Raw genomic sequence first — 21,769 nt, 5'->3', positions numbered from 1 at the left:
TGCCTTTGTAGCGGCAATTACCCAAGAAAACCTTATAAAGCAGGAGCATCATGTAGTCAGTGCTCAAAAGAGGACACCTGTGTGGACAATCTATGTAGTAAGTAAAAGTGAATTTATTAGGGACTAGGAAAAGTCAAACAATATCCACCCTATTGATAAACTGTTCCTTATATTCTTTATACCATCTCAGGACTCTCTCAGGCCACAATTCAACAAAGCACTTTAGTGTATACTCAAGTCCATTCCTATTCAGTAAAGCACCTAATTAAGTACTTCATGTCTTACTGAATTAGTATCTCAATAAGGATTGCAAACTACCAGATTGGTTTTAGCCAGTTATTTCTGTCATTGGGACAAGATGCTACCAATCACTGACTTTCTGTTAAAGGCTAATAACCAATTTAAAAATCACTGATCCAAGAAAGTAAAGTTCCAGCTAAGCACTCTTTGGGCAGCTTACAGTATATCTGACATTTATTTGTTCACTAGCATCCAGTCACTTTTGGGAAACGGTTGTGACTAATTCATGCCAGGATGTAAAAGAGTGACTTATCCCTGCAGATGTGCAGCCTGCAGACAATCTATAGGAGTGTGCCATTCTTCACAGGGCTGTTTCATATAAATTTAACATCCTTGCAGGGGGGGGAAATACCAAAGAAACCCAACAGAGTAGCAGTTAACTTCAAAAGGGGGAACTGTATAAAAATGAGAAGGCTAGTTAAATAGAAATTAAAAGAAACTGTCAGTAGTGTGAAATGCTCACAAGCTGCATGGAAATCTTTTAAAAACCATCATAATAGAGGCTCAAACTGAATGTATACCCAAATAAATAAAAAGCCACATTACAGGAAGAGGGCCAAAAAAAATGCAACCACGACTAAACAAAGTAAAAGAGGCGGTTAAAGGCAAAATATATTTTTAAACTTGGAAGTCAAATCCTATGGAGAAAGACAAAAAGGAGCATAAATTCTGGCAAGTAAAGTATAATTAGGTAGGCCAAAAAATTTGAAGAGCTACTTGCAAAAGCCACAAACTAACAGCAACATTTTTTGTTTAAGTACATCAGAAGCAGGAACCCTGGAATCCAATCTATTAAGGCACTTAGATACTATGGCGATGAGTGCAGTATAGAAAGCTACAGAGAATATCAGGGTTAGAAGGGACCTCAGGAGGTCATCTAGTCCAACCCCCTGCTCAAAGTAGTACCAATCCCAACTAAATCATCCCAGCCAGGGCTTTGTCAAGCCTGACCTTAAAAACCTCCAAGGAAGGAGATTCCACCCCCTTCCTAGGTAACCCATTCCAGTGATTCACCACCCTCCAGGTGAAAAAGTTTTTCTTAATATCCAACCTAAACCTCCCCCACTGCAACTTGAGACCATTACTCCTTGTTCTGTCATCTGCTACCACTGAGAACAGTCTAGATCCATCCTTTTTGGAACCCCCGTTCAGGTAGTTGAAAGCAGCTATCAAATCCCCCCTCATTCTTCTCTTCTGCAGACTAAATAATCCCAGTTCCCTCAGCCTCTCCTCATAAATCACGTGCTCCAGCCCCCTAATCATTTTTATTTTCCCACATCCTTCTTGTAGTGTGGGGCCCAAAACTGGACGCAGTACTCCAAATGAGGCCTCACCAATGCCAAATAGAGGGGAACGATCATGTCCCTCGATCTGCTGGCAATGCTCCTACTTATACAAACACAAAATGCTGTTAGCCTTCTTGGCAACAAGGGCACACTGACTCATAATCCAGCTTCTCGTCCACTGTAACCCCTAGGTTCTTTTCTGAAGAACTGCTGTCTAGCCAGTTGGTTTCCAGCCTGTAGCAGTGTATGGGATTCTTTCTTCCTAAGTGCAGGACTCTGCACTTGTCCTTGTTGAACCTCATCAGATTTCTTTTGGCCCAATCCTCTAATTTGTCTAGGTCCCTTTGTACCCTATCCCTACCCTCCAGGGCATCTACCACTCCTCCCAGTTTAGTGTCATCTGCAAACTTGCTGAGGGTACAATCCATGCCATCCTCTAGATCATTAGTGAAGATACTGAACAAAACTGGCCCCAGGACCAACCTTTGGGGCACTCCGCTGGACACCAGCTGCCCACTAGACATGGAGCCATTGATCACTACCTGTTGAGCCCAATGATCTAGCCAGCTTTCTATCCACCTTATAGTCCATTCATCCAGCCCATACTTCTTTAACTCGCTGGCAAGAATACTGTGGGAGACCATACCAAAAGCTTTCGCTAAAGTCAAGGAATAGCATATCCACTGCTTTCCCCTCATCCACAGAGCCAGTTATCTCATCATAGAAGGCAATTAGGTTAGAATAGATCTTATTTCAAAAAGCTCTTACAGATATGCAAAAGAATGACAATGCTAAAGGCCACAAACTAGAGGTCTCCCGATGCTGCATAGATGTCAAAATAAAGTGAGGACTTGAGCTTGCCAAATTTTTGGCTACATTTTCTTTTTCTACCAAGAAAATGCAGATTCAGGTTGACTGAAGCATTTTGTGAATTGGTGTTGATTTCAGTAGTTATTTTGACCAAAAGAAAGAAATTCTGAAAATTGTTAAAATGAACTATTTTGACATTAATGAAACAGATTAGCCCAGAAAATCAAAACAGACTCACAAAGGAATTTAAGTACAAAAATAGTTGGTGGAGGGGGTGGTGCCCCCCAACTGTCCAGGGGGGGAAGGAGCAGTTTGTCCTACTTCTCTATTCCAGAAGGTTCTCAAGCCCTTTGAGTGTGTGGTGTTGCGATCTGGTGCACAGAGTTGCAGTGCCAGTCAGTGCTAAAGTTCAGGGGTGCTTGTGACCCTGTGTGCCCGGCCTTAGTGCCCAGTGTGGGGAGCCAGTCTTGTCCCTGTGGGACAGGAGCCATTGATGCACGGTGAATGCAGGGCAGACTCACTCTCCAACCCTCCACCCCACCCTGAGGCCTCCCCTCATGGTTTTTTTTCACCCTTAGAAGGGGGTGACCCTCACTTTCAGATTTTTCCCCAGGCCCCTACAAAGCTCTATGTAGTCCTGTCACCACCCCTCCCCGAGTAACCTTTAGCACAGTGGTTAGGGCACTCCTCTTGGGAAGCCTAGGTTTGAACCCAGGTCTCTTCTCCCCCCACTTCAGTGAGTGCTCCAAACACCACCTAAGTTCTGGTCCAGGGGTCAGCAACCTTCAGCACATAGCCCATCGGGGTTATCCGCTGGTAGACCATGAGACATTTTGTTTATGTTGACCATCCGCAGGTACAGAATCCCGCAGCTCCCAATGGCTGCAGTTCACCGCTTCCAGCCAATAGGAGCTCCAGGAAGCGGTGGCAGCCAGCACATCCCTGCGGCCCGCACCGCTTCCTACAGCTCCCATTGACCAGGAACGGCAAACCACGGCCACTGGGAGCTGCAGGCAGCCATGCCTGCAGATGGTCAACGTAAACAAAATGTCTTGCGGTCTGCCCATGGATTAACCTGATGGGCCGTGTGCCAAAGATTGCCGACCCCTGTTCTAGTCCCCACTCCACTAAATATTTAAGTATTTATACAAAGTGGAACATCCTCAACGGGAGTGATTGAAAAAACAACCCACCCAGAATACCCTATAGCCTGGTGATTAGGGTGCTCACCTGGGAGTTGGGGGACACATCTGGGTTTAAGTTCTTACTCCCAACAGGGGATTTGAACCCGAGTTTTTCCCCTCCCATGAGAGTACCCTCACCACTGAGCTAAAGGTTATAAGGATGTTTTGTGAATCTATCCAATCATTTCCTTTGCCTTTCTTAAATACCTGAACCAAAATGTTCCATTCAACCCAAACATACTTTTGTATCTTATTTTTCAGAATTGCCAGTGAGCCAAACTAGTTATTTACCCAGCTCTAGTTAGGACATTTATTTTCTGTTTCAATTGAGAGGTACAGACTGAAATCAAGACTGGGCACTAGGAAAGGCCTGGGTTCTCTTTGACAATTGCTCATTGCCTTGATTAAGTTACATATAGATTCATAGTCTAAGGCCAGAAAGAACCATTGTAATCATCTACTATTACCTTCCTAATAGCACAGGCCAGAGAACTTCCCCAACATAATTTCTAGAGCATATCTTTTAGGAAACGCCCCCCTTCTTGATTTGAAAATTGTCAATGAGGGAGAATCCATCCAATGGTTAATTATTCTCACTGTTTAAAAATTTACCTTATTTCCAGTCTGAATTTGTTTAGCTTCAACTTCCAGCCATTTGATCATGTTATACCTGTCTCTTTAATCAAGAGGAGAACATCATTAAATATTTTTCTATGTAGATCCTTATAGACTGTAATCAAGTCACCCCCTAGCCTTCTCTTTGTTATGTTAAATAGATTGATATAACTCGAGTTATAAGGCATGTTTTCAGAGAAAAGCCACAAGAATGATGAAAGGATTAGAACTCTCTCCACTTTATCAACATCCTTCTTGAATTGTGGGCACCGGAACTGGACACAGTGTTCCAGCAGCAGTTGCACCAGTGTCAAACATAGAAATACAATAAACTCTCTACTCCTATTCAAGATTTCCCTGTTTATGCATCCTAGGATTGTACTAGCTCTTTTGGCCACAGCATCACACTAGGAGTTCATGTTCAGCTGTTTATCCACCATGACCCCCAAATCTTTGTCAGTCACTACTTCCCAGAATAGAGTCCCCCTTTGTGTAAGTATGGCTATATTCTGTGTTCTCAGATGTGTACATTAACATGTAGCAATATTAAAATACATACTGTTTGCTTGTATCCAGTTTATCAAGCGATCCAGATTGCTCTGAATCAGTAACCTGTCCTCTTCATTGCTTACCACACCCCCAAATCTTGCATCATCTGCAAACTTCCTCAGCGATGGTTGTGTGTTTTCTACCAGGTCATTGATAAAGGCTTTGGCCTGGAGTTTGCTACTGACCACTGGGGCGCTGCCTTGGGATTAGCACACTACTAGTCTGACATCCCTGCCTTCAGTTTCTTGCCCCATGGTCTCACACTCACGCTTTCTGAAGTCAGATTATTTCCTCTCCCTTGCTCAGGGAGCTCTCTCTTCAGAGCTTGGCCCTGCAGCTAGGTCACTATAATCCTCCCCTTCTGGGGTATCAAAGTCCTACCGGACAAACCATCTCAGGCAGTCTTAAATGCCACTGCCCAGTCAGTGCCGTTTCTCCAGTGATTGTTATGGAAACCTGGGCCCAGCCATTACTCTGGATTCCAGCCCAGGGACACTACAACCCACAGCCAAAAGCTGCACTGTCCCAAACATCACTGCTGTTTCCCTGGGCTGCTTCCTACTTAGCCTTGATCAGGTTCCTTCTCCACCCTTCTCTCAGGGCCAGGGTCCCAGAGCTTTTATTGTCCCTCAGGTTTCCTCCTTTACCTCTTTAAGCCCAGAGAGTGACTGCAGATCTTTTCTGCTGCAGCCCCCTTCTTATACTCCATTTCCTGGTTTTATCGCAGCTCAGCCTGACCATTGCCCAGCTGCATTTCATCATCAATTAAAAGCTTATCAGCCCTGACTCTCCCCCAGGTGCAGCCTGTTGCAGGCTTAATTGGCCCTTTCTCTCTACTCAGGCCTCTTGTGGGGTAGGCACCCATCACAATGTTAAATAGGGTAGGGTGAAGAACAGCAGGACCCTGCTGGGAACACACCTGCTCAATGTTGATTCCCCATTTACAATTACATTTTGAGACCTATCACTTAGCCAGTTTTTAATCCATTTAATGTGCATCATGTTAACCTAGAACTATATAAAATTTTTAAATCAAAATGTCATGTGGTACCAAGTCAAATGCTTTACAGAAGTCTAAGTATATTACATCAAACTATTATTATTAAGTATATTATTATCTTTATCAACCAACTGTGTAATTTCATTAAAAAAATCAAGTTAGTTTAACAGGCTCTATTTCCCATAAACCATGTTGTTTTGCATTAATTACATTACCCTCCTTGAGTTCTTTATTAATCAAGTACCATATCAGCTGCTCCTTTATTTTGCCAGGATCAGTGTCAGGCTCACAGGCCTATAATTACCCACGTCACCCAGTTTACTCTTTTTTAAAAATTGGCACATTAGCTTTCTTCTAGTCTTCTGGAACTTCCCCAGTGTTCCAAGACTTATTGAAAATAAACATGAATGGTCCAGCACACTCCTTTATCAGCTCTTTTAAAACTCTTGGATGCAAGTCATCTGGACTTGCTGATTTAAAAATGTCTGACTTTAGTAGCTTCTGTTTAACATCCCCCAAAGACACTAGTGGAATGGAAAGACAGTCTCATCATATGGTGATAATACTATCTTTTTTTCTCAAATAAAGAATAAATATTAATTGAACACTTCTGCTATTTCTTCATTATTATTGATAATTCTACCACTTCCGCCTAGTAATTGACCAGTACTATTGTCAGGATTCTTTTTGTTCCTCATATATTATTGTCCTTAACTGTGGTGTCTAGAGAGTTCTCTGTACATCCCTTGGCTTCCCTTAACTTTCTAAAATTCCTAACTTCTGATTTATATTAATTATTATTAACTTCCCCATTCTTCTGTTAGTTATATATTTATTGTTTACAGCTGCCTTCACGTCCCCTCTAAACCGGGATTGTTTTTTTTAAAACCAGCAGTCTTCTTCCTCAGTTGTGGCACTGGAGTATCTAGTACGGTGTTCTTAAATGGTTCCCAAATATCACATATTTCTGATTAAATTCTTTCTCTGTTGAAGTGGCTCATAATTGTTTTCAGCTTTGTGAAAGTAGATCTATTAAAAGTACCGTGTGTGTGTATATATATATATATATATATTATTACTGGTCTGGACTTTATTTTGCATGCACATTGTAAATGTGGTCAAGTGATTGTCACTTGTATCTAAGCTGCCACTAACTTTTAGTTTTGTAATCAGTTCCTCTTTATCTGTTAGGACAATATCTGATATAGAATTCCTTTGTGTTTGTTGCAACATTTTTTGAGTTAGAAAATTGTCATCTATAATGTTTAGAAATTCTAAGGATGCTTTAGTACTGGCAGAATGAGACCTCCAGTGTGTGTCACTCAAGTTGAAATTCCCCCATGATCACCTAATATTATGTTGGTTTTTTGCCTCCCACCCCCACCTACACATTATAGAGGGTGCGTAAGGAAGCAGTTATCTTGTTCCCCAGTGTGATTTTGTTGGATCATATTAAAGAAGTTCTGTATTAAAATCACAAATGAATTTGATTCCCCATAGTTTAAATTCCAGGGTATTACTAATTAAGAGGTCTCTTGGTTTTTGGTACTATTTCTCTCCCTCTATGTGTGAAACTTGCAAGCTGCTAATTGTGTTAGTACATTCTAAGACAGAGTCTATTCTCAAAGCAATTCACAGAGAGAGAGACTCAAAGCAATACTCTAACAACAGAAACAGCACCCAGAGACTCCCCGCCCTTTTGTTGTATTAACAATTGTGATTAAAATAGAGATAGAGGATGTATGTGGATGGATGCTTGGTGTGGATAATAACTGAATGATCAGGGAGGTGCCAGCCTAAGAATCCAGTGTCCATCGGCTGAAGAAGGCGTCAAGTGGAAATAACCAGAGGACCCCCCCCCGGAGGGCAGACTGGAATCCACCCAACAGCCTCAAGAATGGGAGAACCAAAGAACAAGATAACATCTTGGAGCCGTCAGGAATGTGCTATCTGCTGATTGATTCAGCAACAGCATGAAGCAGCAATTCCCATAGACTGGCATAGGAAGAAATTCCTATAAAAATAGACTCTAAAAAATGAGAACTTTGGGGGGTCTGATTCTGCAAACCAACTTCCAGGAGCATCAGATGAGCATCTGACAAGGCCCTGCTCCCTCCTCATGTCCAGGCCACCTGGCCAATGGCTTGGCATGAGCAACTCTAAGGCTGGTAACTATGATAACAACCTTGCAGAACCTGTGTGTGTGTGTTTGTATGAATGAATGTGTGAATAAATATGAGATTGAATGGAATGTTATAGCTATAACTAACTGCTTACTATGATTCTTTCTGTATTCACAATAAATGTGGTATTTTGCCGTTTTCCCCTTTAATAAGATCCTGCTGGTTTTTATTTTATTGGTATAACAATTTGTGGTCTGTAGCAGACACTGACTAGTATCTCATCTTGTGCTTTATCTGTTAAGACATTGATCCATGATTCAAAAACATTTTCTTCCAAGCTATCAGTGACTTATACAGGTAATGCCATTTTTGACAAAGTGCCACTCCCCTTCCCCTTTTGCCATTTGATCCTTCATAAATAGGTTATAACCATTGATTTTTAACATTCCAATTGTGGACTCATTCTACCAGGTTTCAGTAATACCAACTAGATTAAATTTATGATAATAAATTAGCAATTCCAATTCCTCTTGTGTGTTACCCAAGCTTCTAGCATTAATGTATAGGCAGTTAAAGAATTTCTTGATGTCCTTTGGTTCCTTGGTTAATTTTGTTCTCAACATCTCGATTTTGTGCTGAGTTCTCATATCTTCCCTCTTTTTTTTTTACCCTCCCCTATTGCTATTAATTTAACCCCCTCCTAACTACTCTAGTCAGCCTATCCACAAGGAGATTGGTCTTCTTTCTACTGAGGTAGAAGCCATCCAACCTATATAACCCCTTCTCCCCATGGAAGATGGATTAGTGCTCCATAAAACCCAAGCCCTCCATGCTACATCACTTATTTAGGCAGTGATTCACTTCCAAAATCTTATGCCTTCTGTATTCCTTTGCTCAGGGGACAGAAAGATATCAGATTAGCTTTATTTTCAGAATCAGTCACTAATCCTTTGAATCTGAATTTTTAAGTGACCAGCTTGAAACACATTAGCTACAGTTCTTCTTCGAGTGTCAATTCCAGTCAGGTGTGTGTACGCACACGTGCACAGTAGCCGGATAATTTTTCCATTAGCAGCATCTGTAGGTCGGCCTAGGTGCCCCCTGGAGTCACACCTTCATGGCGCTCAATATAGAGCCCGGCCGATCCGCCACCCCCTCAGTTCCTTCTTAATGCCAGTGCCAGTAGCTGGTACTTCCCCTTGCTCTTACTTTGGCAAGCAGCTTAGCAGTTCTTTACTTACGCTATACATAGTTAAGTTTCCAGTTTAGTAAGTTAGTATAGTCTAGTAGTAGTTCTATAAATTTCAGTTACGGCGGTGGGGGGGATTCCCCCCGTTTCACCCCCATTTGTTACCGGGGCATGCTGCAATCCCTGGGCTTTAAGACTTGCCAGCTCTGCGTGAAGCACATGCCCAAAAATGACCCCCACATCTCTTGTTTACGGTGCCTGGGTGAGGGTCACCAAAAAGAACGCTGCAAGATTTGTCGGGAATTCTGACCGAGAACCCTTAAAGAGATGGAGCAGTGTCTCAAAATTCTCCTCGTGGAGGCATCTCACCAACCTCAGTTGGACACAGGCACTGGAGATCCCGCTCCCAGAGTGTCATCTTTGACGTGAAGCACTCCGGTGCCATCCTTGAAAGATCCAGCATTGAAGAAAGACACTGGCAAGGAAGCTCGGCAATGTCATGGAGCCCCTCAGGGGCACTCCAGCTTTCAGCACCGGTCCCAGTCGCCAGCGCAGAAGAAAAAGATCAGAGAGGAAGATCCCCCTCAGCAAGACCCAGGACCAGCCACATTGACTCCTGCCCAGGTGAGGCAGTTGAGTCCGGGCCTGTCTTGCTCACCGAACCCATCGGAGCACCTGCCACTCCCATCCACCCCAGAGGCTTTTGTAGTGGCGCAGGACCTGCTCAGACTCATGGTACTGTTCTCGCCGCCAAGACAGGAGGACGTGCTGGTACCGCAGGCTCCATCCTGGCACCCTGGACAGTCTAAGGGAAAGCTGGTGATGATGGCATGTTGTTCCCCATCACCTCGGCACCCCTCCATGCCAGCACCTCCATCAAGGCAGCGTGGTCAGTCCCCTGGTTCTTGACGCTCTACGTTGAGAGGAGCTGCGCCACCCTGATCCTCCTATTCCGAGTCGGAGTCTGACTCATACTGCTCCAACTATAGTAGGAGAAGAAGATCCACCTCTTGGCACCATAGGATGCCCAATGCAGTGGCCCCCTTATTGGCAAAATCTGTCGCAGTGGCCCTTTTGGACTCAGTGGGCCTTTCATCAAGCCCAGGGTCGGAGGCATGAGTCCCGCTCGGGAACAGCATCAGTGGCGTCCGCGACATTCATTCTGCGACAATCAGCAACGGCACCAACACCGACAGCTGCGGTGCCATCCTCAACATTGACACCGACCGATGGCGCCCACCTCAACCACACCTTCGGCACCGGAGAGGTCAGGTACAACACCAGCACTGGTGTGGGGGCACAATGCTGGTACCAACCATCACGCCTCTCGCGGCACTGGGACCAGGCAGGCCTATCGCAGTCCCCCCCAGGTTCATGAGATCCCTCAGGTGGGGATGGTAGGGAGCAACCACCTCCCCTGCTGGCCTCCTCCCCCTCCTCACCTGATTGGGCCCTTGTGGGCACTTCAGTAACCCCAGCTCTGGAAGACTTCAGGGTGTTGCAGCAGCTGCTGCGCCGGGTTGCAGGGGTTGGGCATTAAGGCGGAGGAAGTTGTAGACGATGCAGACCCTATGGTCAACATCCTGGCCCCCTCTGGCGCTTCCCATATCACCTTGCCATTAATCAAAACAATTACGGATATGAATAAGACCTTGTGGCAGACCCCGGCCTTGCTGCCACCTACTGCAAAGCGTAATGAGCGCCGATACTTTGTACCCTCCAAGGGCTACAAACATTTCTTTTCTCACCCCCAGCCTGACTTTCTGGCGGTGGATGCTGCTAATCAGTGGGAGAGGCAAGGCTTCCAAGGCCCTTCCCCCAAGAACAGGGACGCAAAAAGTTAGATCTCTTCGGACGAAAGGTTTACTCCATTGGGGGATTACAACTCCGAATATCCAACCAGCGGGTCATAGTCATCAGATAGTCTTAATTCACGGAGTTGGTCCCCTCAGACTTCCGTGCTGAGTTTTCAGCGTTGGTTGAGGAAGGGAGACTGATTTCAAGGGCATCCCTTCAGGTGGCACTTGACAGGGCAGATGTGGTCACAAGGGTGATGGCCACAGGAGTGTCTATGAGAAGGGGCTCATGGCTCCAGGATTCTGGCCTCCCCTCCAAGGTACAGCAAACCATTCAGGACCTGCCTTTTGAGTGTGAGATTCTCTTCTCAGAGAAAACTGACAAAAGGCTAAACAGCCTTAAAGACTCCAAAGCCACCCTCAGGTTCCTGGGCCTCTATACACCTTCAACGCAGAGGAGACACTTCTGTCCACAGCCTCCTCAGTGGTTCGATCATCAGAACCACCAAGATGGCTCCTGAAGGAGAAATCGGAGTGGCAGGAGAAGGTCATGTTAACCCTCTGGCCAGGGCTTGGGACAACCCAAGCAATGTTCAGGGGAAACTGGCCTTTTGATGGTGCAGTCAAGGACAACGTACCAGAGCAAGATCTGGATCCACCCTGCCTTACCTTTTCGTCCCAACTATCTCTTTCTACCGAGCATAGTCGCATATTATTTCAGACCGCTGGGTGCTCCACATGGTAGAGAGGGGATACTCCATCCAATTCTGTGCCCTCCTGCCCTTCCAGCCCCCTTCCCCGTCCCTCTTCAGAGACCCCTCTCATGAGCAACTCCTTATACAGGAGGTGCCCTCACTCCTATTGCTAGGGGCAGTGGAAGAGGTTCCTCAGGAGCAGAAGGGCAAGGGCTTCTATTCCTGGTATTTCCTAATACTGAAAGCCAAAGGTGGCCTCAGGCCCATCTTGGATCTGCAATAACTCAACAAGTTCATGAAGAAACTCAAGTTCCGCAAGGTCTCTTTGGCCTCCTTCATCCCCTCATTGGATCCAGCAGACTGGTATGCTGCCCTTGACTTGGAAGGACGCGTATTTTCGTATTGCAATCACTCAGCCCCACAGAAAGTATCTCAGGTTTGTAGTGAACAATACCCACTACCAATTCACAGTCCTTCCATTCGGCCTGTCAGCAGTACCTCAAGTCTTCACCAAGTGCATGACGGTCATTGCCACATTCCTGCGTAGGCACCAGCTACAGGCGTTTCCGTACCTCAATGATTGGCTGATCAAGGGCTGCTCCAGGACCCAAGTGGAACCTCATGTCAGATTCATCAGAGCCACCTTCAACAGCCTGGGTCTCCTTCTAAATGAAGCAAAATCGATTCTGTCCCCTGTCCAGAGGATAGCGTTTATAGGGGCAGTACAGGACTCGACCCAAGCCAGGGCATATTTGCCGGAAGCTTGGTTTCAGGCCCTGGCCGACATCATTCGAGGCCTCAGACAGTTTCTCACCACCACAGCAAGAAACTGCCTGAAGCTTCTGGGACACATGGCTGCCTGTACCTATGTGGTACAGCACGCCAGACTCAGGCTTTGACCTCTTCAGTCGTGGCTCGCGTCAGTGTATCACCCAGCCTGGGACAGCATGGACAGGATAGTGACCCTGCCTTGCCTGGTCCTCGACTCCCTCCTGTGGTAGCTCAACCCTCAGGAGGTATGCTCAGGGGTCCCCTTAGTCAGTCCACAACCATCTCTTTCTCTAGTGACGGACGCATCAGACTTGGCGGGGGAGCACATCTAGGAGACCACAGGACTCAAGGTGTCTGGTCTCCACATCAACATCAGAGAGGTGAGAGCGGTGTGCTTAGCATGCCAGACCTTCCGGGCATACTTAACAAGACAGTGTGTATCAGTCCTGATGGACAACACAACAGCAATGTTCTATAGCAACAAACGTGGGTGCATGCTCTTTTCCCCTGTGCCAGGAAGCTGTGTGTCCCTGTTGTAGCTTCTGTCCATCATGCCCTTGGAGATTTTGGCAAATATATTGGCATTTCGTCTTTTGGAACAGAGTTCTGCCTGCACGGATTCTTCTCCCCATACAGCGATCAGATCCAGTACCTCCTGTTCAGTCCATGCTGGAGCTCTTTTGCGATTCTGGGACTCCATGGTCACCTGTGCTGATAAGCTCTGCATGGTCACCTGTGCTGATCAGCTCTCCATGCTGGCCAAACAAGAAATGAAATTCAAAAGTTCCTCGGGCTTTTCCTGTCTACCTGGCCAGTGCATCTGAGCTGAGAGTGCTGTCCAGAGCAGTCACAATGGAGCACTCTGGGATAGCTCCTGGAGGTCAATACCGTCGAATTGCATCCACGCTACCCAAATTCGACCCAGCGAAGTCAATTTTAGTGCTAAACCCCTCGCCGGGGAGGAGTATAGAAATCGATTTTAAGAGCCCTTTAAGTCAAGAAAACAGGCTTGGTCATGTGGACGGGTGCAGGGTTAAATCGACCTAATGCTCCTAAATTCGGCCTAAACTCGTAGTATAGACCAGAGCTCAGACACCTCAGAGGAGTCAGTTACCACTGCTGTCTGTGGGAGAAAGGAGCATCGCTTCTCATCTCTGGTACTGGGCAAGAGGAATCTAGAGTTGTTATTCTAGATAACTCTGTAGCAAAGCCAGTACCACCCTCAACATCAGTCCTAAAACCATTCTCTTCTGAATAGCTGTCAGTACAGATGATTATGATACCATCTCTCACATCAGTATCTACAGTAATGACAACAAGTACCCAAATTTATTCCAAAAGTAGTCTCAGACTTTCAGACCAACCGTTAGATATGTTTACCAGGGTTCTTTCTGAAACCTCATTCATCTCCAGGTGAGACAAGATTACACACCGTAGATGTAAAGGGAGCTATTACCTACACACAAAAAACTCTTTTGCAAATCAGCAAGATTATTTGTGGCACATGGAAGCAAATCTAAATCTCTCATCTCAAAGATTTTTGAAATAGTTATCAAACTTTATTAGAACAGCCTGTAACATTAGCAAGTTGACTTCTCTGTCTCATGTTAGATATCATTCTACCAGAGCACAGGCAACCTCAGCAGCTTATCTTAGTAGTGCTCCCATAGCTGCTATCTGTTGGGCAACTACTTGGAGCTAAGTTCATATATTCACGAGCCACTATTCATTGATGTCTGGTGTCAGATGTGATGCCAAATTTGGTTGGATTATACTGCAATCATTATTTAGGGCTTGTCTACACTACACAACGGATCAGCAGGCAGCGATCGATCCAGCGGGGGTTGATTTATCGTGTCTCGTAAAGACGCGATAAAATAGACCGCTGAGCGCTCTCCTGTTGACTCCGGTACTCCACCAAAACGAGGAGCGCAAGCAGAGTTGACAGGAGAGCGTCAGCTGTCAACTTACCACAGTGAAGACACCGTGGTAAGTAGATCTAAGTACGTCAGCTTCAGCTACGCTATTCATGTAGCTGAAGTTGAGTATCTTAGATCGACCCCGTGCGGTAGTGTAGACAAGCCCTTAGATAACTCCTTTAGGAAGCAGGGGATAGGAACTTAACCGCTAGCTCATGACCAGGATTGGGATACGCAAATACAGACTCTCAAAGAAGAAAGAATTGTTACTTTACAGTAACTGATTCTTTGAGATGTTCTGTACATGTGGATCCCACGACCTGTTCTCCTTCTCTGTAGCTTGGAATCTTTCATTTGGATTCTGGGTGGTGAAACACCTAAATAGCAATTGGTGTCCCTATGCCCTTTCTGCCCTTGAGTGGGGGAGCACAAAGGAGAGGGCAACCCCAATGGACACTGCTGCTCAATTAACTCTGAACTCTTGTGCATGTAGAGCATGTGCAGTAAGAGTGGGATCCACGTGAATCATCTCAAAGAATCACAGTGACTGTATGGTGAGTAACTATTTGTTCCTAGCTGATTAAACTATTTCTTTCTTTTTTCCCTCCTAGGAAATCCAAAACGTGATAAAATTATACGTATGTATTACAATTCTACACTATTACTTCAAGTTTAGTTCTTTATAAGCATGTTGTGCCCAATAAGAATTTGTGTTTGTATGCTTGTTTATAGGTTACACAAGATGGTATCCACCCTGGGAGAATAGGATCGTATGTGATGAGTCCTGTATTGCTGTTGTGGTTTTAAGACCATCACTGATGTTAATGGCTTGTCTAATTGTTTTTCTTATGCAGAAGCGTTATTCAAATATGAGTATATCTAAATAATCTATTTGAAATATATATTTCGTGAAAAGTTATGACAAGTCTTTAAAAGATTAATAGGTCACACCCACCTGTTAATCAAGAGAATTCTCTTGATTGATATTTTTACAGTGAATTTGATAATTTAAAACAGATCATAAAGTGTTATGGATGTTTAATGGGTTATAAAGAGTAAATTATTTTTGCTCTAAGCCCTTACTTATGGTATTTATAAATATAGATAAATATATTGTATTAAAGATGTGAAAATAATAAAAAAGGCAAAATTTTAAGTTAAAGGTGACAGTCTGGCAAGAGTCTTCAGAGGGATATCTAGTAAATGTTTTTTCCATGATGAAATTTTAACAAATAAAGAGGAACACCTGGCATCTGGAATTCAGTAAGTAAATTAAAACAATGTTTCCACTGTATAGTATTTGTAGTTTCCACTATATAAATATTTGAAGTGGTGACTGCTTAATTTAGATGTCTGTCTACAGAATCATACTGTTATGGACCTAATCCTACTTTTCTGGAGTCAAGTCAAAACTCCAAGTAAAATGGGAACAGAATCAGATATCAATTCTATAAAAAGAAAGCATTTTATAAATATTCAATAGTACTAGTATAGCTCTAGAAAATTTAGATACATTTGTAAATGGCAGCTATTCATTAAGGTTTCAACTATTAAAAATTATCCTTCAATTAATTTGTTCCTAACTTATTTTGAACTTAGGAAAAAGTGAGTAAAATGCTCCAGTTTATACTTTTCTTGTAGTTCCTGGTTTGCTGTCACAACCATTGTTATTTAAATATGGATACCTTATCTGTTTTTAATGTAAAACAATACAGAATTTTATCTGAGAACCATTCCAAACCCTCTGATAAATATATATGTACCTGTATTTTATCCAAGAGACTTTAAAGGCATTAAAGGTATCCTATTTAGATGTATGTTAACTTGAATTGCTGCAAAAGAGCATATGTATTGACTCAGGGATGTTAAAGTATTTTTCTTTTGCTATGTAGTAAATTCTAGAGCCACGATTGGTCCAATATGTCTAATATTTAGTGAGGGCTTGTCTACACAAAAACACTTACTTTGCAGCGAACTGGGGTGTAAATCTACCCAGCAGTAGCCTGCTGCACACTAAATGTCCATGAGGATCATGCTGCCACACACTAGAAGTTCTGTAGTGTGCTTTAATCTTCTCTGCTTTGAAATGGGAGTAGATTAAAGTGCACCACAGAATTTTTAGTGCACAGCAGCAAAGTCCACACAGACACAGTGTGCTGCAGGTTAGCACAGGATAGATTTACACCCCAGCTCACTGCAAACTAAAGTGTTTGTGTAGACAAGCACTGAGATTGCTTAAAGCAATTCTAGTTTACATGGTAAATATGTAACTTTTTACAAAATGTGTATTGTCTCAGAAATCTTTATTATTTCAGAAGCTTAATTGATAGTTTTTTGTTTATGTGTTTGTTTGTTTTTTAAAGCACAGGGTCAAATTCTGCCATGTTTTCATGCCCAGAGCTCAGGATGAAGTTAATGGGACCTTCACACATGTTCATTTTAGGGAACAGTTGGCCCATAATACCTTTATATATTCCATTGTAGTTCTAAAACATTATACTTGTCCTATAATACTATATTCAGAATTGTATTGATTCATCTTATAAAGTATCCCAGAATAAAAATGATTCTGTTCATAAAAACTTATTTAAAAAACAGTTATTGGACATAAATGCTTTTACATTTCTAAACATTTAGAACGTACCTGTTTCAAAACTAAAGTTACCAAGAGGGTTGCTAATTTTTTTAACTTGGGCAAAATTTTTCACAAATGGGTGCCTAAAGTTGGGCAGGCAAAGCCATACTTAGGGACCTAAATAAAAGTTGCCCAATATTCAAAGTTGCTCAACATCTGTAGCTCCCAATGACTTCAATGAGTTTCAGATGCTCACACCTTTGAAAATGAGTTTACTTATTTAGGTGCCTAAATATGGCTTAAAGAGCCTAATTGTAGACATCTGGTTTTGGAGAAAGAAAAAAAAAAGTCCTTAATCCCTAACATACAAACGGTTTATATTTTTAATAAAGCGGTTTAAAGTTTTAAGCTTCCCGTTTAATGTTATTGCATAACTTTAAGGCACTACCTTTCTTGCAAGCAACAACAAAAATCTAGTAATATTCAAACATTACTCAACATAGGATTACTTAGTTGTGGAAGATAATATAATTAGGGAAGATAATGCAATTATACCTACTCAAACCACCAGGGGGAACTCCATCATCACTTAGTAGCTCCCCTTGTAACAAAATTTGAGAATTCACTTATCTCATATGTCTCTCTGAAAACAAAAGAAACTAGTTTGAGAGCAAAGGAGGGAGGGAGGAGATCTGTTGTCTTCTAAGTTGTGTGAACACCCTCAGCACATATTGGCCAGACTTCTGCCAGCATGGTTTGAGGCTTGTAAACCGTAAACTCAAGGCACAGCTTAAGTGGGTTTGAGGATTGCTCTGTATTTCTTGGAGAGCTCTAGTTACGAAGTCCTAAATGAAAACATGTGAGTCCTAAATATCATACAACTGCTTACCTAGCAGATAGTGGTGCCTACCTGATTAGGAGACAATTACTTTACCATCAATTCCTTTTTCAGTGGGAAAGTTTTCTGTATGCGTGAAGCTTATTTTTCACATCTCAGATGCTGAGCCTAGCATGTAATTGTTCTTTAGCTGTTTTCAATTTATCTGTTTCTTTGTTAGTGAAGATAAAAAGTGAGACTGGAAGATGCCTACAGGTTTATCAAAATGGGGATTAGGATATGATTAATGTGCTTTACACAATGCATGGTTGTCAGCTAACAAAGCTTTTTCTGAAGGGGAGACATACCATTTTGTGACAATCATTCCATGTTCAGTTCAAATCTCATACAGAATGGGAATGTGTACTCCAGATGGCATTGCACCTTTGTGAGCATGAAAAATTTGAAATGGATGGCCAAAGACACTCGCCCTAAAAAGGCCTCCACACCTTCTGAGCCCTTCACATGCCATCTCAAAAGATAAGAGAGATGAACTAAGAGTCCTGAGTTTTTATCCCAACTTTTCTGCTATTTGTATGTTTGTTTATATAGTGTTAGTATCTGAAATTGTACAAGACAACAAATGTTTTATTTGCTGTAGATGACAACTTTATTTCCATGTTTGTTTCAAATAAATTCTTTTCACCTTCACGGACTGCATTTTATTTTACCATAGTCTGTGTGTCCATTGTAGTCCCCTAAGAAAGAATGACACTTGCAGTAATTAATTGAAAAGTAAAGGAGTACTTGTGGTACCTTAGAGACTAACAAATTTATTTGAGCATAAGCTTTCGTGAGCTACAGCTCACTTCATTGGATGCATTCAGTGGAAAATACAGTTTCCTCTCAGTGGACTTTGATTCTTTGATTGTGCATAGTTACTTTATTCATAGTAGTTAAGTTTTGGTTGTTAAGTTAGGTAGTTAGATTAGCGAGCCCCGCTGGGGCATGCCTAGGTCTCAGGGGTTTAAGCAATGTGCTTAATGCCACAAGCCTATGCCTGTCAATGATGCCCACTGCAGTTCCCTTAAGTGTCCGGGGGAAGCTCACGTGCGGGAGCACTGCAAAATCTGCAGAAACTTCAGGCCCTGCACCAGGCTTAGGTTCCTCCTCACAGAGGCAACAGTTGGCCTTCCCTTGGAGCCTAGTCACTCCGACTCAGCATTGAGTACTTCAGCCTCAGGAAGAAGTGCCCGGGCTTCTATTAGTGATACTCAGTGCTGTTCTATATCTCCAGGGCCAAAAAAAGACACTTCTGCTTCTTGGGACTCCTGGCACCATCAGTCAACCCCAGTGCCGAAGAAGATCACTCTGGCAAGGGACTCTCGGCACCGCTCTCCATCATCAGTGCCATGGCGGCGGGTATAATAGGCCAGGGAAGGCTCTGCCTCCCCTGGCGCTGCCACTGGACCCCTGGTTGTGGGATACTGGGGGAAGTTTTTGCTTTATTATGCCCCATGCAGGTTCTGAAGCCGCTGAGGAGGCGGTATGGGCTATTCAGCTTCCTGGGTTCTTCAGTAATCTCTCTGGACTCCAGGGCGATTACGGACAGACCCAGGAAGGTGAGTAGCAAATACCGCCTCCTCAGCGGCCTCAGAACCTGCATGGGGCATATCAAAAGCTTCTTCAGTTGTGAGTGAGAGGCAACCACATGTGAGGAGCGACAGGGCTTTTCCCAGGGCTGTGCTGCAGCCAAAGCCTTTAGGAAGGAAAAGAGAGCAAGGAGCGGTGTTGCCTGGTGGGGTACGTGGTGTGGTGTAAGCTGGCCATAGCTGGTCTCTTAGAGTTCTGAGCAGTACAAGGCCCTGCCTTGTTAGTGTAGTGGTGAGTATCCCTGCATACCCTACAGGAGACTGGGGTTCAATTTCCCAGTGAGGAGAATGGCACCTTTCAAATGGGAAGAAAAACACCTTGTCTGGCCAGCACAGTCCACATTTCCTGCTTCTATGGCAACTTCCATTCACAGCCTGCAATGTTGATTTTCACCTCCTGCGAGACAATTAGCCCACAAGGCCACCCCTGCCTACTTGCCCTAGTGAAAGCCTCTACTTTGCCTTCCACCACTGGGCCCAGCTTCAAGATCTGCATGTCAGGGCACGTTTCAGAGTGGCAAAGGGAAATACTGTGACAAAGGACATGAGGACAATCACCCAGCCAAACAGGGGGGCAGCTGGTCAAGGGGCAAGGAAAAGACAAAAGCGGACAGGCAGCAGACTGGCCTCCTGTCTTTTTTCCTTTGATTACGATTTTAACTGTAATGGGGAGACTTGAGAAATACCTGTGGCCATTGGTGAGGTAGGTGGCTTTCCGAAAGCGCAGACCTGAGCATTTTAGGCTCAGCTGCTATGTAACTTGGCAGCTGGCCATGATCGTATGCTGTTAGTACTCTGTGCTGTGGCCGCAGCAACCTCGGCTCAAATTCAAGTCACGGCCTTGCTTTTTGGTGGGGGATCTCCTGACACGCACCTAGTGGCTCAGCCTGATCGCGTCCATTTGCAAAGACAGACAGAAGTTGGTTCCTAGTTTCTGCTTGGTAAAGGAAAGTCAAGCAGGTAAATCAATCAGAAAAAGAGTTACAGGAATTCTTCCTGGGCGCCAATGTCCGGAAGCAACATATTCCATCCTGGAAATAGCTGTGTTTTGCATGTCCGGCCACTGCACGTTGAAAGGAAGGAGCTGCAGGCCTGAGAAGCTGCAGCCCTCAAGAGGAGCTTCTAAAGCCAAAGGGGCCTTGGCTGAGTTTGTGATGGCGTGACTTTGAGGAGCATCTGAAGTGTGGAAGGGGGAGGGTAGAAAGAGACGGTTGTTATGAGAGGAAGAAGGTGCTGAACAGCCCATCATTGAGGGAAAGGTCCCAGGCAGGTGTTGTGGGAGGAGCTGTGTAGCCCCCAAAAGCGGCCTGCAGCCAAAGCCTTTGGGAAGGAGAAGAGAGAGTCTTCTAGGACCTCTCCTGTCATTCATGAGTTTGTAAATATTGTTTGCACTGGAGATAGAGAGTTCTTCCCCTCCCAGGAGACCTGTGGCCATGTTGGGGCTCCCTGACAGTTCAGAATGGGGTGCTGCTCCAACCAGACCATTATACACGTGGTAGCCAACCATACCATTTCTGGGGAATAAAGTCAGCATAGCCTCTGTGCTGCCTCAGTGCTGAGGCCTTGCAGTGAACCTGTGGGCCAAATGCACAATATTATGCCCTCCCAATCACAGTGAGAGGGGGCTTCTCCAGAACTGACTGGTGTAAATATGTGCCCCTCCTCCAGTTACCTGGAAGGGTAGTGTCCTCCTCCCCCCAGCCTGGCTAAATTCTTTCTTGCCCCATCCAGGAAAGCATTCCCTTCTATCTCCTATTTCAGAGCATGCTCATATGGAGTAACAACCCCTTTTCTTCCAGCCAGCCGGACAAAGGAAGGCCCCACAACATATAGTTGTGGTGAGCACATTTTTGCTTTCATCTAGGCATCCAAACAATGATAAAGCTCAACAATAATCTAAAGAATTATGAGGCTCCTTTAACAACTAAATAGTTCAGTTGTACAATGCTTTAAAGCTATGAAGTGATAGAAAAAGTTATTTTCTTCTTGGAAAACTTCTAAAAGAGTTAAACACATATTTTATGTTGTTGTTTTTTAAAAAGACATAATCCAGTCTCATAATCAAGGACATTTTTAGTGTAAATTATATTTAGTTTAGAGAGGAAGGAGAGTGAAGTGGTTAGGGTGCTAGTCTAGGGCTGGCAAAATTTGAGTGCCACAGATGTGTGTAACCTTAAGCAAGCCACTTAGTCTCTCTGTGTCTCAGTCCCCCCACCCCTTTACAATGTGGTAATAATACTGTTCTACCTCACAGAGGTGTAGTAAGGATAAATACATTAAAGACTGTGAGGTGTGTAGATACTACAGTAATGAGGACCATTATATCATTTTGTTTTCAAGGCCTCCATAAACATTAGCTAATTCTGCTAACAGCCTTATTGGTTAAGCACTACCCCCAAGCTGACAAGCTACACCAAATTCTGAGGTTCAGGTCATGAAATCCAGCACTTCCCATGGGATTCTTCTGTAAATCAGAGTGGGGCAACAC

General features: G+C 43.9%; 1 protein-coding gene across 1 annotated transcript in view; it reads left to right on the top strand.

Moving 5' to 3' along the window:
• LOC144259486 (glioma pathogenesis-related protein 1-like) overlaps positions 1-15,124 on the top strand; it is a 64,089-nt gene extending 48,965 nt beyond the window's left edge. The window contains exons 4-6 of the mRNA XM_077807728.1: positions 12-97; positions 14,849-14,875; positions 14,970-15,124. Coding sequence (XP_077663854.1) covers positions 12-97; positions 14,849-14,875; positions 14,970-15,124 — 268 coding nt within the window. The remainder of the gene's footprint in view (positions 1-11; positions 98-14,848; positions 14,876-14,969) is intronic.
• Positions 15,125-21,769: the final 6,645 nt, after the last annotated feature.

This window comes from Eretmochelys imbricata, chromosome 1 (assembly GCF_965152235.1).
Source record: "Eretmochelys imbricata isolate rEreImb1 chromosome 1, rEreImb1.hap1, whole genome shotgun sequence".
NCBI lineage: Eukaryota > Metazoa > Chordata > Testudines > Cheloniidae > Eretmochelys > Eretmochelys imbricata.
This window is presented reverse-complemented; position numbering and strand designations above follow the sequence as displayed.